General features: G+C 40.3%; 1 protein-coding gene across 1 annotated transcript in view; it reads right to left on the reverse strand.

Annotated features, from left to right (window-relative positions):
- PTPRT (protein tyrosine phosphatase, receptor type T) overlaps positions 1-16,291 on the reverse strand; it is an 885,105-nt gene that overhangs the window by 358,051 nt on the left and 510,763 nt on the right. The window contains exon 7 of the mRNA XM_027867127.1: positions 2,213-2,509. Coding sequence (XP_027722928.1) covers positions 2,213-2,509 — 297 coding nt within the window. The remainder of the gene's footprint in view (positions 1-2,212; positions 2,510-16,291) is intronic.

Genomic DNA, 16,291 nt, shown 5'->3' on the forward strand with positions numbered 1-16,291 from the left:
CACACATGGCCCTCTAGGTCCAAAAGTCCTTTCAAAGGACCGTACTTGATTACCTAGAGGGCCATGTGTGGCCTCAAGGCTGCAGGTTCCCTATCCCTGATCTAGTTTAAGGGTTCTTAACTAGGGATCCATGGTTTTTTTGGTAATATGCTTTGATGACTATATTTTAATACAATCAGCTTCACTGTAATAAGTAATCCTATGTGTTTCATGAATTATTTTTTTTTTCCTGAGCAAGGGTGTGCAGACTTCCCAAACTTCCAAAGGGGTCTTTAATACATACACAAAATTCAGATCCCCTGATCTAGATGTTTCTTAAACCAAAGCAGATCACAGCCTGCCATCTCCCCTTCCCCCTAACCTCTCCTCAAATGATCGCTTGGTGGCCAACTTTCTGCTAATGAGCTTCTCTGTCCTTCATCTAAGCTAGCCCTTAGACATCAGACACTCATTGGTCACTGGACTTTTCCATCTTGGAAAACTGCAAGACCTTGTGCTCCTACAATGGCAAAGTTTTGGAAAACCTTAGGCCACCTCCATGCCAGGATGAGGCATCAGAGAGTGACTTAAGGAAATAGTTATTATTGTCACTACTGGAAATATTCTTCAGTCTGTGTAGAAGAATGAAATGCAGTGAATTAATGCCTGATCTCCTATTCTTTCCTTCCACACATTCCAGGCTAATTTCTAAAAGTGAGCAGGACCTTGGAGAGGTTCAGGACCGGGAGGCAGGGGTAGATTAAATAATATTTTGTTTGTTTTTAGCTCAGACTCTTACTATTGTCAGATGTTGTAGAATCATGCAATGTAAGAGTTCACAGGGAGCTCAGAACATAGACTGTCTAGAAGTATAACATAGAGGGCAGCTAGGTGGTGCAGCAGATAGAGCACCGGCCCTGAAGTCAGGAGGACCTGAGTTCAAATTCGGCCTCAAACCAAACACTTGTCACGTACTAGCTGTGTGACCTTGGGTAAGTCACTTAACCCCGATTGCCTCACTTAAAAAAAAAAAAGACAAAGAAGTATAACATAGAATGTCAGAGCTGGAAAAAGCTGGGAGAAGTTGTAGCATCAGAGGATTTAAGGCAGGACCACAGAGATCACCATATGGTGAGAGCTCTCTACATTAAGTCAGCCCCAGCCTCCAGATCACACCATCTTCCTGTCATGACACCATGTATTCTCCTCTCCACTCTACTACCACCAGCAGTTTCTACCTCCTGTTCTGGGAACAGCACTAATTAACCCAGTGCTTCTGGAAAGGTCACATCCTTCAATCACCCTATAACTCCCTTGCTGTCTCTTCTGTAATCACCTTTTCCTGGTCACTACCCCCCTAGTGCTGGGTAACTATTCAGTGTTTAATAAATGCTTTTTTGTTCCCTCATTCATTTATTCTTTCAACAACAGGAAAATTATTAAATTTTTACTGTGTACAAGGCATAATGCTATAGGCTAGAGACACAAAGAAAAAGCTCAGGGAGCTCATATTAATAGGATCATAGGTTTAGAGCTGAAAGATATCTTGGAGGTCATCTAGCCCAACCCACTTATTTTCCAGATGAAGAAACTGAGGCCCAGAGAGATCAGGTGACTTGTTCAAGGTCACAGAAGTGGTAAATGGCAAAGGCAGGATTTGAACCCCAAACTACAGGAAACTGAATCCCAGGAAAGTAAAGTGACTTGCCCTAAGTCTGTTAGTAACAGATGAGCATCATTGAGTCTGGAACCCAGGTGTCTGACTCCCTCTGAACTCAGAGAAAGGGTGAAGATGGTCTACTCTGCCCTGGGGTCTCTCTAAAGGGAGAAGAAGCTGACTGGATACATTAGAAATTTTCAAAAAATTCCAGTTAGTGGGAAAAATAACCAATTCCACCCAAAATCCAATGTAGGGAAAGAGAAAAAAAATCTCTTTTCTAAATATGACATATGTATAGGAGAAAATGCATTTTTAGAAAGACACTTTCTCCATGGGCATTTTTCCCTGGTCTGGTCTTTGCAGGACAACTGGAAATTCTTGGGTTTTAGCTGAGAACAAACAGAAGGTGACCTCTTCAGCCCATAGACACTGGGAGTAGAGTCTTCTAAATTGCTTTATTATGGCTACCAGACAAATTCTATCAGCAAAGCTATTTCTTTTTCAGCTGTCACTGTTGATTGAACACCCAGCAAGCAGGGAATATTTTTTCCAACCCTGAGAAAGGCCACATACCATCCTCCTCTGTCTGCACCACGAGCTCCTCACTTTCCATCTTCCCCTCTGGGTTGGAGAGCACAAGCCTCAGCTGGATGGTCATGAATGGGCGGAGGCCCCGCAGGGTGTAGTGGGACGATGTCTGGATGACTTCCTCAGCTTCATACTGCTGTTGATTGAATACATACTGGTACTGGACAGTGAGGTTGTAGCTGTGGCAACGGGTCACTGTGTACCCGAAGGGTTCCCACTGGAGGGTCAGCTGTCTGGAGCGGATGTCCACAATCTCCACATTCTGGGGACCATGCACAGGATCTGTGGAAATATACAAGAGGAGGAGAGCTATTGATAAAAGGCAAAAGGGAATCTGTTCAAGACAGAGGAAATATACAATGCTATAATAAATATATAGTACATCACTACAAATAACCTTGGATGTAGTTGGTAGGTGATATGAACATTGACTTGGGGTCAGGAGACCTGGGTTCAAATCTTACCTCTGACATATGCTAGCTGTATAGTCCTGAGCAGTCATTTAACCCCTCTGGACCTTGGTTTCCTTTTTGTAACTGGACTTAATGCCTCCTAAAGTCTTTTCTGGCTCTGATTCTATGATCTTATGACACATGCTAGCTATTTGACCATTGGAAAGACCCAATCTCTCTAAGTCTCAGTTTTTTTAATTTGTAAAATGGGGATAATGGTATTTACACAGAGTTTCTGTGAATCAAGCGATTTGTAAACCTTTAAGTACTACATAAATGTTAGATACTTCTTGTTGTTTTTATCATTATTATTATTACTGCAATTAAAGGTTATACTAGGAGCCAGGAAACCTGGGTTATAGTTCTTGTTTTGTCATTGACTGTAAGGATAGGAATTATTACTCCCATTTTATAGTTGATAAGACTGAATCCCAGAGAGTAAAAGTGTCTCTTCCTCCTCCAACCTTCCCCCTGTGCCCCATTTACCTTCCCCAATTATATAGCTGGTAATGGCCAGAGTGGGACCCCACACCTCAGATACTTTGACTTCAAATTCAGGGCCTTTTCCATTATGCCATATTGCTTCTCCCATTATGCCATATTGCCTCTCCCATTATGCCATATTGCCTGTCCAAGACAAACAGTGAAATCAGAATTCTGGCAACAACTGTTAAGGGTCTCAGCATAATAACAAATTCAGAGAAACACTAGCCCTGGGACCTGTTGGGAGAGTAAAGTACTGCTCTGAGGATTAGAATTTCAATTTCATTCTAAATCTTTTATTTAATCAAAATAATAATAAAGTATTGTCACCATTTTACATATGAAGAAATTAAGGCATAGAGAGTTGAAATGACTAGCTCAAATGTTAATGTGAGGATCTGAACCCAGGTCTCCTGGAACAAGTCCAGCTGTTTCTACTCTATTAGCTTTCATGCTCAGTCATTTAAATAGAGGCAAACCAAGTGATTTTACATTTCAGATTCACAAATGTATTCATTCATTCCTTTATTTATTCATCCATTCACCTAACTTTATTATTCATTCATTAAGTACTTTGTACAGAAGTATGAAAGAGATGGTGTATAGACAACCACAGTAAGGGGTTAAGAGAGGGGCAACTCAAGTATTACATTCATGTAATCTTGGAAAAATCAATTCCCATCCTGTAGACTTAGTTTCCTTCCATGTAAAAGAAGGGAGAGAGGCTGAATCAGATCTCTAAAGTCTCTTTAGTTTTAGATCCCATGTTGAGCTATGAACATAAGCTAAAATATGTACACACATACATATACACAACCAGGTATGCTATCAGAGAAATCATGGCATAATGGATAGATAGAGCACTAGATCTGTAGTCAGGAAGATGGGTTCAAATCTTGTCTCAGACACTAGCTGGGAAAGTCACTACACATCTCTATGCCTCACTTTCCTCATCTGTAAAATAAGGTGGATGGACTCATTGGTCTTCTAAGGTATTTTTCATCTCTAAATGTAAGATCCTATCATAATGAGGAAAATTCATCACTGGTAAACATGGCTGACTCTTGCTCAAATTGTAAAGTCAGTTTAGGTGATTGCTGTATTTCCTTCCTCTTTCTCCAATCTTCTTTTTTTTTTAAACTCTACTTCCCAGTATCTTTACCTTTTCCAAATACAGCCCCATCTAGAACTCTGGGAAGCACAAAAACACATCTGGGAAGCCACTCCTACCACTAAACCTCAAAGTCCTTTCCCTAAAGGGTTTCTGCTTTAACAGGAGCAGCAGTGAAAACAAAAGCCCATCTTTCTTTATCAGTACCATTTTACTAGTCTTGCTATAAGGCAATGAAAAATGGAAAACTACAATTTCCAAAGAATCAAATAGGAATATCATGCAGTAGAGTGGAGCATGGTTGGTATGAAGAGGTTATGACACTGAACCAATGAGGAACTCTGAGGAATGACAGGAGTAAAAGATCTCATGAAGGAACTGTATAAGAAGAGAAGATGGATTAGTTGCATGCTTAGGGCAAGGGATGGCAGGCAAACTGGCCAAGTGCTCTACTGGTAGCCTCAAGACATCCAGGGAAGCAAGTGAGGTCTCTATTATACAAGTGGAGCTTAGGGGGAGGAGGGACACAAATAAGAGATGCACAGGATGGGGAAGGCATGTATAGGCTGCAGTCAGCATCACTGGGGAGAATTCCTGAAACAGTGATATCATCAATGTATTTGTATACTTTTGAGAGTGACAGCAGAGGAATGAAAGCTGGATGATGGTCCTTAGGCTTCAGAAGGTGCTGCACAAGTTTCATTTTTCAGACCCATTCCCACAACATTAGTTGATCAATCACATTGCAGCTAGGGTGTGAGCTCACAACTTTGGAGCTCTTAAGGTAATACCCCCTTTGGGGTTATTTACATTTTAGTAGCATTTTTTTAATCTCAAAGACAAAAAAGCCTTTGGTACCCATAGGAATACATTTCTTATGGTTCAATTTCAGGCATGATTACAACAATCATCTTTTAAAATGATCTAGGGGACTTTTTCGTGAAAAGGGAATCTCTTGGTGAATTCCTGTGAATCAGATAATTATCTCCCCCAATACGATTTACAAAATGAGTTTTCATAAAATGGGTTCACTGAAGTCCCACAAATGCCATGCTCTTTGGTCTCATCATAGCGTAGAGGCGACTGCAAGTTTTCAAAGACTATACTGAAGGGTCAGTAGGCCCTGCCATGTGGGAAAGACTTTGAATATTGGCCCATTGACTAACAGACTGTGTATCTGTCATTAGAGGATCTGCCTAGCTGTACTCACAGAAGTTCATCACCAGAAGGTTGGCCACCAGGTGATGAGATTTTTGGCTATAGCAACTCATTAAACTGTTTACTAAGTCCTAGAGGGGTGGCCATCTGCAAGAGTGCTGGAAGTAGCCAAAGCAATGAAATCACAGATATTTTGAAGCATTGCTTTATAAAATGATTTTGATAAATTTGGTTGGTCAATAATGAGCTGTATCATTATAGACTAACTATCAAATTTATCCAAACTCTCTGGCAGTCATTGCTGCCCCTGGCCTGAGTCAAAAGCTCAGTAAACACCAAAACAACTTAACAAGCTATATTCAAACAACCATGGAAAAAATTGAAAATGGATGTGGCAAAGTCATAAAGAATGGGCTTGGCCCTAAATAAAAGATATGATAAAACACCTCTCCTGAGATTTTTGCAGAAGTTGGGGTGGGTAGGGGAGGTCCCACTGGTATAGAACATTGAATATTATGTAAGATTTTTTACAATGTGTGGATTGGTTGTACTGAATTATGACTCACTAGGAGGGGAGGATGAAAGGAATACAAGGGGAAATTTGAGTGATGGAAAAACAAAAAAACATCATTTATAGGTATCTAATTTATAAAACTATGTTCAGTAGATTACTGGTATTATTACTAAAAAAAAAACAGACTGAAAGCATCCCAGTTGAATGGGCTTATAGAATAACAATATAGTTTTCAAAATATAAAAAACTGAATTTTCTGGAAAATGTTGGTATTTTATAAAGGAAAATCATCAAAAATATAATTAGATGAGCTCTTTAGGATGGCACAGACCTTGCTGTCTGATATGACCTTGAGTTCATTATTTGTCCTAGACTCTATCTTTTTTAGGATCATAGAATATCACAATCAGAAAGGATCTCAGTGGCCATCTAGTTGAATTGTCACCCTCCAGCATGAATCTGTTCTACTACATTCCCAACAAATGGGTCGTCCAGCCTTTACTTGAGTCCTCCAGGGACAGGTGGGTCACCATGTCCCGAGGCAGTGCATTCTACATTTGAATCACAGTAATTGGTGGGCAGTTATTCCTCCTAGTGATCTTTATCCTTTGGTTTTGGTTCTGTCCTTTGGAACCACAAAGAACAAATGTAATCCATGGCCCCCATGATGTTCTTCAAATATTTGATGACACAGGTCATATATCCCTTAACCATCCACATGTGTCCCCCTTTGTAGACAAAACATTTTCAGCTTCATTAATCAAATTAATCTCCTAGAATAGGGTTTCATAGGATCATAGATTTATAGTTTAAAAAAGAACTTAGAGGTCTCATTTTACAGATGAGAAAACTGAGTCACAGAGAGGTTAAATGACTTACTTAAGGTGACACAGCTAGCAAATACCTGAAATAGAATTTGAACCTAGGTCATCTGACTTTTAAGTCCACCACCTTTCCCATTATACCACGGACCTTTTTGGTCATTCTCTGGTTGAGTTTGCTTAATAGTAAGGTCTTCACTCTTAGTTCTGTGCTCTTCTGCCTATAGTACAACAAACATTCAGATATTCCAGCAGTCAATCAACAAATATTACCAGGCACTGACTATATACCAGAGGATATAAAGAAAGGCAGAAACATGTTCCCTAATCTCAAATACCTTTTTTTTCTTTTTTTAATTCAATTTTATTTTATTTTCAGGTACATGTTCTCTCCATCCCACCAATGAGAAAGCAAAATACAAACCAACCAAAGAAACAAAAGCACTACAGATACGCATAGTAAAACAAAACAAATTTTCACATTGACAATGTTTAAAAACACGTATCTCAATCTGCACTCTGAGTTCATCACCCCTCCTTCATGAGATAGAAAGTATGTTTTATCATGAATCCTCTGGAATCATAGCTGGTCACTGTATATATCAGAGGAAGGAGCTTATATTCTTTATAGAGAAAATATGCACAGTGTAAATGGTATATAATTTTAGGGGGGAACACACTGGGGTGGGGATACTCAGAAAGGCCTCCCAGAGAAGGTGGGACTTTAGGTGAGTCAGAAAGAAGGCAGTGGCAGAGGTGAAGAGGGAGAGTATTTCAAGTATGTGGCAAAGCCAATGAAAAGGCATGGAGTTGAAACACAAAGTGTCACAGGCTAGAAACAGCAAGAAGGCTAGCATTGATGGCTCATGTGGTACTTGGTGGGGAGTTAATGGAAAGGTAGAAAGGACACAGGTTGTTTTTGCCATCCAGGTTTTTCCAAGCATTTGGATGTTGAACCTGAGGTATAAGGTTGCCTTCCCTCCTGAACTCTAATCAACCACTTCTGGCTTGTCCATGGAGCTCACACTGTGGGAGAGGATGTAAACAGAGGTGGAGATGCAGCCAAGCCATAAGTCATAGTTCTCTTGCTTTTAGGGAAAACTGGTAAGAATGCTCAGAGAAAGCAAACAGCTGGGAGGCAGAAATCTCCCTGATCCTCTAAGTACTCAAATCAACTAGAGAGGAAAATGGAGGGGCTTGAGAGCCATTAGTGTTGAACTGAGCTCCTTGCATTCTCCAGTGACGTATCTCTTAGAGTGGAGATCACTCGAGCTCATTTTTGGTAAATAGACCATCTTTCCTACTTCTGAATAGCCTCCTTTGTATAAACACCTTTCTCTTTTCCTTTTAAAAAAGCTTTCAAAATGAAAGAATGTATGTTCCATCCCTCACAGCCCAAAAGCAAGCCCAGAACCCCAGGTGAGCTGAGTGGTGGAAGGGCAATGGCCCAGCCGGGGGCAGCAGAGAGCTGCAAAAATTTAAAAAAAAAAAAAGAAAGAAAGAAAGAAAAAAAAAACAAATCCACAAAGTGGGGCTGGGGGGTAGAATACTCCTAACTGAGGAAGCTGGGGTTGGGAGTTTGGGGGGATTGGGTTTGGGAAACCAGCACTTTCCAGGAGGGAACTAAGGATCGAGTTCAGGCAGGGAACAAGGTACTAAAGCTAAACCTTATTGCTCATACTGTTTATAGGGAAGGGAGAAGTCGGAGAGAGAGAGATGAAAATACAGAAGGCAGATGAGACAAGCAGCAGGTCACACTGGATCCTAGGCAGCAGTGCGGGAATGTAGATCAGGCAGAGGATCTGAGGAAGCTGCTGGCTCTTGGGGGCTGAGGTGCAAGGCACAACTGTGTTCTGAAAGTCTACCCTGTGATTCTTAAGCCCGTCAGGGCTGGTCGAATCCCTGAGCACGTGTGGGCACTAATTTTAAAAAGTTCAGGTTGAGGAAAGAGGTCTGTGCCTAGATAGAGAGGGACTGGTCCTGTGATTTCATTGATATAGGGAGCTGCTGGATGAAAAAAAAATACCTCTACTAGTTCAGGCTGACAAAGAATATTGAAGGGTTAAATGACTGACTATCTGGGGTCACACAGCCAATATGTGTTAGAGAGTCGGCAACTGAATTCAATTCTTTCTGGTTTCAAAGTAAGCTCTCTAACCACTACATTGCCCTGCCTCTCTGTGCTTGAGATGATCTAAAACATGGGAAGAGGCACATTCCATTAAAAGAGCTGTCTGTGCTGGCCAGAGATGTATTCTGTGTGTGAAAAAAAACTAGAAGGAAGGAGCCCTACACTTTCCCAGATAGTATAGTCTGACTTTCAAAAGTTGAATAAATAGAATAAATCATTCCATAACAATACTGTACCTTGCTTTTTCTGAACATCCTTTCCTTTGTTCCAAGCTCTTCTCTCCAGAATGCTTTGAAATCATTGCTGGCTCATTCAAAAGATAGCTTGTAAATTGAGCAATGGCAGAGTTCATATTTTCCCTCGTTTCCCTGCTCCCTCTCCTTCTTTTCCCTCTCCACCTCCCTCCCCAACATTGGCAAGCTCTTGTTTAGATGACAAACTCTGGCTTTGGTCCAGATAAGGAAATCTGAAGATTTGCCTCCCAAATTCATCAAACGCACTTGAAATTGCTAAGAAAGTGATGTGTATGCAGCTGTAATTGGGTTTATTGAATTGGGTTCCCCCACTGAAATATTTGAAAGGCAGGAAGCTGAAGTTTCTTATTCTTCCTGTGGATCTTATTGAATGATAGCTGACAATTCAAAAACTTTTCCAGGAACTAAAAAATACGCCGATTGCTCTGAGATACTGGAATGTTAGCCCCTGCCTTCCAGCATGTTGCACTAAATGAGTGTGTGGGGAGTATCTTTGTAGTACCTCACACGACTATCCTTTGTGCTTTACTCCCACAGCCCCCACCCTAGTCTCATGAGTAGATTATTGCCATCATCTCCTAACTGATTTCCCTGCCTTCAGCCTCTCTTCCCTTCCATCCATTTAGAAAGTGCTTCCAGATTCCTAAATCTTTCTAAAACATGTCACTGTTCCTAAAATTTTCATGGGTCCTCATGACATTCTAGGCCCCCAAAAGCTGGTTCCAATTGACTTCTCATTTTAGGCTATGCTACTCCCTGACAAGAACCCTTTTTAGGCTTGTCACCTACTCTTTAGGTATGGAATGCATGTCTCCCCCCTTCTCTTTCCCAACACACTTTTTTATGTTATTCTGCAGCCTGGAATGCCTTCTCCTCCTTTTAATTTTACCTGTTCATCTTCTATTCAGATCAACTCTTACCTTGTGCATTAAGCTTCTCCTAATGACTCTCAACTAAAATAATGGTGGTCTCCCTCTGAACTGAACTTAGAATATTTATTGTCTCTATCACTTTTTAGATATGTCATATCTTCCTCTCATCATCAATCTAGCAATGCAAGGAAACTTAGAGGTCATCTAGTCCAATCTCTTTAATTTACTCATGGTTGGGAAACAAAGCCCAAAGAAATCAAGTGATTTTCCGAAGCTCACACATGCAGTCAAGGATGTCAACTCAGATCCTGAGACGCCAAGTACAGTCATCTTTCCAGTGGGTACCATAGGACCTCTTGCATTGTTTATTTAATTTTCCTCATGTGTTTTGTCCAGCTAGCCTAGAAACTCTTTGAAGGAGGAGCAATTTGTGGCATTTCTTTGTATTCTCTCAGAGCACTGACCTCAAGGTCAGGCAGATGGGAGGTGATAAATACCTCTTGAATGAATGAATAAATGTCATAGAATCAAAGAGTTTCAGTTGGAAGGGACCTCAGGGGCCATCTAGCCCAAGACCTAACTGAGCAAGAATCTCTTCTACAGTTGTTCTCTGACATAGCCATATTGGGCATGTCAGCACACTGACAGTAATGGGTGATTCATTGCATCCTAGAGTGGTTCCTTCCATTTTTGGACAGCCCTTAAATATAAGAAAATTGTTCCTTATACTGAGTTGAAATTAGCTTCTCTATCACTTCCATCTATTGGTCCTAATTCTGTCCTCTGGGTCCAAGAAGAATAAGTCTGATCTCGTTTACTTATGATAGCCCTTCCAATACTTGAAGATGGACATCTTATCTCTCTAAATCATCTCTTCTCTAGTTCCTTTAACAGAGCAACACAAAGCATTATCTCCAATCTTCCAGTCCATCCTGGCTGTGCTTCCTTTGGATGTGCTTAAAATCCTGATGCTTCTTTCTCTTCTGGTTATCTTTTTAATTATTTTAGAAACTAGAAGAAAAGTGGTGGGTTTTTCCATTACCTGTTAAAGAGAGGACATCCTTTCTCTCCACCTCACCATGTTTCCCTACCTCTCCTTCCCTTCTGCCCCCATTTCCAACACAGACCTGAGCATGGCCTCCTTAAGAATTCAGTGATGGACTATTGAGGACAGATGTCAAGTCACCATAGCCCTGCTCTGCTTCTGACTTTTGTTTTCCCAGGGATTAGCCTCCTAGAATCACCCTCAAAATCAGGGATATCTTGAACACATTATATTTGTTTAGATGGGTGAGGAAACCTTGACTCTCATCCTTTGCAAAAAGTAGTTATAGAATTTGGAGCTTTCTGAACCAGATGTGTGGAAGGAGGAGGGACAGGAGTCACTTCCTTATGGGGTCAAGTGACAAAGATCATCTTCAGACTGTAGCAGGAGTAGTTCTCCATAGAGATGGCAGTACAGGATGAGACAATTTTAGGAGGTGCATAGGTAGGATCTGGATAGGTAAGAATAAGTGTGTGTTGGGGGGGAGTGTCTCCTGCTTAGCAATTTTTAATTAAACTTTATCTGAGACTCCCTAAAGGATTTCTGGGTAAGTGCCAGCTGCTGCTATCCTTGCTTTATAGGAAAGGATGCCTGGGTATTATTTGCTTCAAGGTCACCCTGAGACTGTATCTAGAGGACAACAACCTGTACAACTGGCTGGCAAAAGACCCAGAGACAATTCCCAATGGTAGTGAACATATAGCATCCTAGATCACCTGTTCCTTAGTGGGTGATAGATATCTCCTTTCAGGCTGGTTCTGCTGCTACATATCCCATCCCGACCCACATTTTTCAGAGAGACTTTCTGTTCCACCATGTTACCAAAAATCAGCATGAGTAGTGGAAAGAACACTGGATCTAACATTAGGAAAAGCCTGAGTCTGAATCTAACCTCTGATGTTTAATAATTTTGTGACCACATAAGTCACATAACCTCTTTAACTTGACTTCATCCCTAAAGCAGGAACAATAATACCTATAGCATCTACATCACAGGATTGATGTGAGGAACCTTGTGAACCTTAAAGCATTATATAAATGCTAGTTGGCATAGCTATTATCATCTATGCTTGTTGGAATACTTCTCTTCAAGGCTCAAATCATATGCAACCTCCTTCATATGAAGCTCTCCCTGATTTTTTTTTCTTCTCTTACCTAGTTGAAAGTCATTTCTGGCTCCTCAAATTCTTCATTCTGCCTGTATCTCTCCTTTCCTCCTATTGTATACTACCTTGTACCAGTTTTAGATCCCTTCTTATTTGAGGGGAGCAGCTATGCCATTTTCCCATCTTTGTAGTACTGACACAAGTGCTTGCACACAGAAAGTGCTAAATAAGTAAAGATATGTGGGTTGAGGATATAGTTCTAATCAATGAAACAATCCCTGCTCACTAAGTGATTACATTTGAATGAGAAATAAAACAAGTACACGTAGTATATACAGAGTAAATACAAATATATACAGATACAAACAATATAAATAAATAGAGAAAAAAGTTTGTGAATATATAGAGTAAATGTGAAAAAGAATAAATACAAATAAATACAAAATAGTTTAATACAAGGCAGTTTAGGGAAGAAGAATACTAAGCAGTTGGCAGAATCTGGAAAGATTTCATTGATAAGGTGAAGCTTGAGCTGCATTGTGGAAGAAGAGAGGAAGTCTATGAAGCAGGAGTGAGGAAGAAGGACCTTACAGGCAGGGAGTGGCTAGTACAGGGAGGTGGAACATTACACACAAGGAAGAGAGAGAAGGTCATTTTGGCAAGGCCACAGAATGAGGGAAGTAGACTAATGTCCAACAAGGTTGAGAAGATATGTTGGGGTTAGGTTGTGAAGGGCTTTAAAAGCCAGACAGGCAAGTTTATATTTATCCCAGAGGCCATAGGAAATCATTGCAGTTGACTGACTAAGGGAGTCCCATGGTCAGATTTGCATTTGAGGAACATCCATTTGGCAGCAGGGTGAAGGATGAACTTGAAGGATAGGAGACTTGAGACAGGGAAACAAATAAAGAAACCATTGCAATAATCCAGACAAAAGGCTACAGGGGTTTAAACTAAGATAGTAGCTTAGGAGTACAGTGAAAGGATGTGAGAGATGTCAAGGCAGAAATATCAAGGTTTTACCATAGATTGGACATTAGGGTGAAGGAGAATGAGGAGCTGAAGATAATGCTGAGATTACAAATCTGGGAGAGGGGAAGGAAAATGATTCCTCTGATAGAAATAGTGATATTTGGAAGAAGAGAGGGTGGAGAGAGAAAAAAAAAACGTGAATTTAATTTTGGACATGTTGGGTTTGAAATGTTTACTACACATCTAGTTAGGAAAAGTTCAATAGGCAACTGGTGACGTGGGGCTGAAGTTCAAGAAAAAGATTCGGACTAGATGCGTGAGTCATCTATTTAGAAAGTCACACCCACCTGTACTGAGATGATAGTTAAACCTTTAGGAGACAATCAAGTAAGAGAGAGAAGAGGGTCTAGGACAGACCTAGGGTTCTATGATCCTTTCACCTCTGGAACAATGGATATTGAATACTTGAGCTCAAATTCCAGCTTTACTACTCACTACCTCTGTGACTTTGGTCCAGTCCCTTTCCTTTTCTGGGTCTCATTTTCCTTCCCTATTAAATGAAGGGATTGGATTCAGTGACCTCTAGGGTCCTTTCCAGTTTGAAACCAATAATCATATGAATGAGATGATCTCTAAGGGCCCTTCCAGCTTTGAAATGTTATTACTTACTTTATGCCTCAATAACAAACTTTTGGCTGAGCCTGGACTCCTCCTGCCAAAAGTGAGATGTGTGAAATTTGTTAATGGCCCAAATCAAAACAGAACATCTTATTTAAACCAGAGCACAAATGTCTTCAATTCATGAATTTGCTAGGTGTTATTCTTGGTAGGCACTAGCTGATGTTTGCTGGTGTTATGCGTACTGTGGAAAATTAAACCCACATTCAGTGAATTTGGAGGATGGAGCTGTACACACACACACACACACACACACACACACACACACATGTGGAGTGGACTTGGGTGTTTGTGAAATGGATCTTTTATTCATATGGAAATACAATTTAAGTTCCTTTCTAATTGAATTGCAAAAGCATCCTCAGCAGCCAATCACGTTGTGGCCAATGTGATGTGATATCACAAACAGAGTAATGCAATGACAGGAAGTTGGATGTGACCATTAATTTGCAGTTTTAGTATGGAAAAAGATACAAGGTGAAAGAAATGTAATTAAAATCAATCTTCCCACAATCTTTATCATTTCTGCCCACTCTATTGCTTATTGTCTACCACACACCAATATTTATCATGGCTATTTGGTCAACAGTGAGAAACTGAACAGGATCACTTCTATACCTTATGATTGCAGGAACTGAAAGAAAGCATACAACTCTATCCATGGTGCTCATTCTGAAAACTAGAACCATTCAGCAATGGGTGGGTTATCCTTTTGGTGGGTTATCCTTTTACTTCTTCTTCATCCAGGCCATTTTCTGCCCTATCATCATGTTACCTTTGCTGCTGTACACTCCAAACCAGACTCCTGCCCAGGGGCCATGCTGTTCTGATTGGTAAGAGTCAACTATATCTAGCCAGATCTGGACCCAGTCAGGCTGTCAATAAGCATAGATGAAGTGTCTTTTATGTACTATACTTTTAGGTACTGTGCTAAGCACTAGAAATACAAAGAAAGGCAAAAGACAGTTCTTGCTCTCAAGTCGGTCCCAGTCTAATGGGAGAAACAATATGGAAACAACTATGTGTGTGTACATACACATACACACACACACACACACACACACAATAAATTGAAGATAATTAGTAGAAGGAAGGCATTGAGATTAGGAAAATCTTCTTTTAGAAGACAGGGTTAGCTAGGACTTGAAGGAAGCCAGGATGTGCAGATAACAGGGAGCAAAGAGTATTCTGGATATGGGGAGCAGCTAAAGTGCCCAAATGGAATTTCTTCTGCAAGGAACAGCAAGGAGGCCAGTGTTACTGGATCACAAAATATATGGGCGAAGGGAGGAGGGTGTAAGGTATAAAAAGCCTAGAAACATAGGAGGATATCAGGTTGTGAAGGCCTTAGAATGCTAAACAGAGGATTTTATATTTGATATAGTAGGTAATAGGGAGCCACTAGAATTTACTGAATATACATTGACATTGTAAGATCTGTACTTTAGGAAGATTAATTTGACAGCTGAGTGGAGGTTGGAATGGAGTAGGGAAAGATCTGAGGAAAGGAGACCAACCAGTAGGCTATTGCACTAGTCTAGGTGTTGTACCAAGGTGATGGTGGTATCAAAGAACAGATATTGTATGTGAAAGATGTTATGAAGGTAAAATAGACATGTTTTGACAACCAACTGGATATGGAGGGTAAGAGATAGTGAAAAGTCAAAGGTGACACATAAGTTGCATGCCTGAGTGACTGGGAGAATATGTTTACTTTGACAACAACAGAAAAGTTTGGAAGGGTACATGGGAGAAAAGATAATGAGTTCGTTTTTGGACATGTTGAGTTTAAGATGTCTATAGGACATTCAGTTTGATATTTCTAAGATACAGAGATTCAGTGAATCTGGAAATTAGGAGATAGGTTAGGGCTAAAAAAGCAGATCTGAGAACTATCAGTATAGAGCTGACAACTGCAACCATGGGACATGATAGGATCACTAAGTGAAAGAGTATCTAGAGAGAAGAGAATGGGGCCTAAAACAGAGCCCTGGGGAATGCTCTACTTTAGCAGGTGTGACCTAGACCAATATACAGAAAAAGAGACTGAGAGTACAGTTAGATAGGTAGGACAAGAACCAAGAGAGAATATTGTCATTAAAACCTAAATTAGAAAAGAGTATCTTAGGAGAGAAGCAGAAAACTGGGAAAGAACTTCTACAACCAGTTTCTCTGTTAAGGGCTTCATATCTAAAATATGTAGAGAACTAAGTCAAATTTATAAGAATACAAGTCATTCCTTAGTTGATAAATGGTCAAAGGATATGAACAGGCAGTTTTCAGATGAAGAAATTAAAGCTATCTATAGTCATATGAAAAAATGCTCTAAATCACTATTGATTAGAGAAATGCAAATCAAAACAACTCTGAGGTACCATATCACACCTATCAGATTGGTGAACATGGCAAAACAGGAAATTGACAAATGTTGGAAAAGATGTGGGAAAATTGGAACACTAATGCATTG

This window comes from Vombatus ursinus, unplaced genomic scaffold (assembly GCF_900497805.2).
Source record: "Vombatus ursinus unplaced genomic scaffold, bare-nosed wombat genome assembly UNPS02014785.1, whole genome shotgun sequence".
Classification (NCBI taxonomy): Eukaryota; Metazoa; Chordata; class Mammalia; order Diprotodontia; family Vombatidae; genus Vombatus; species Vombatus ursinus.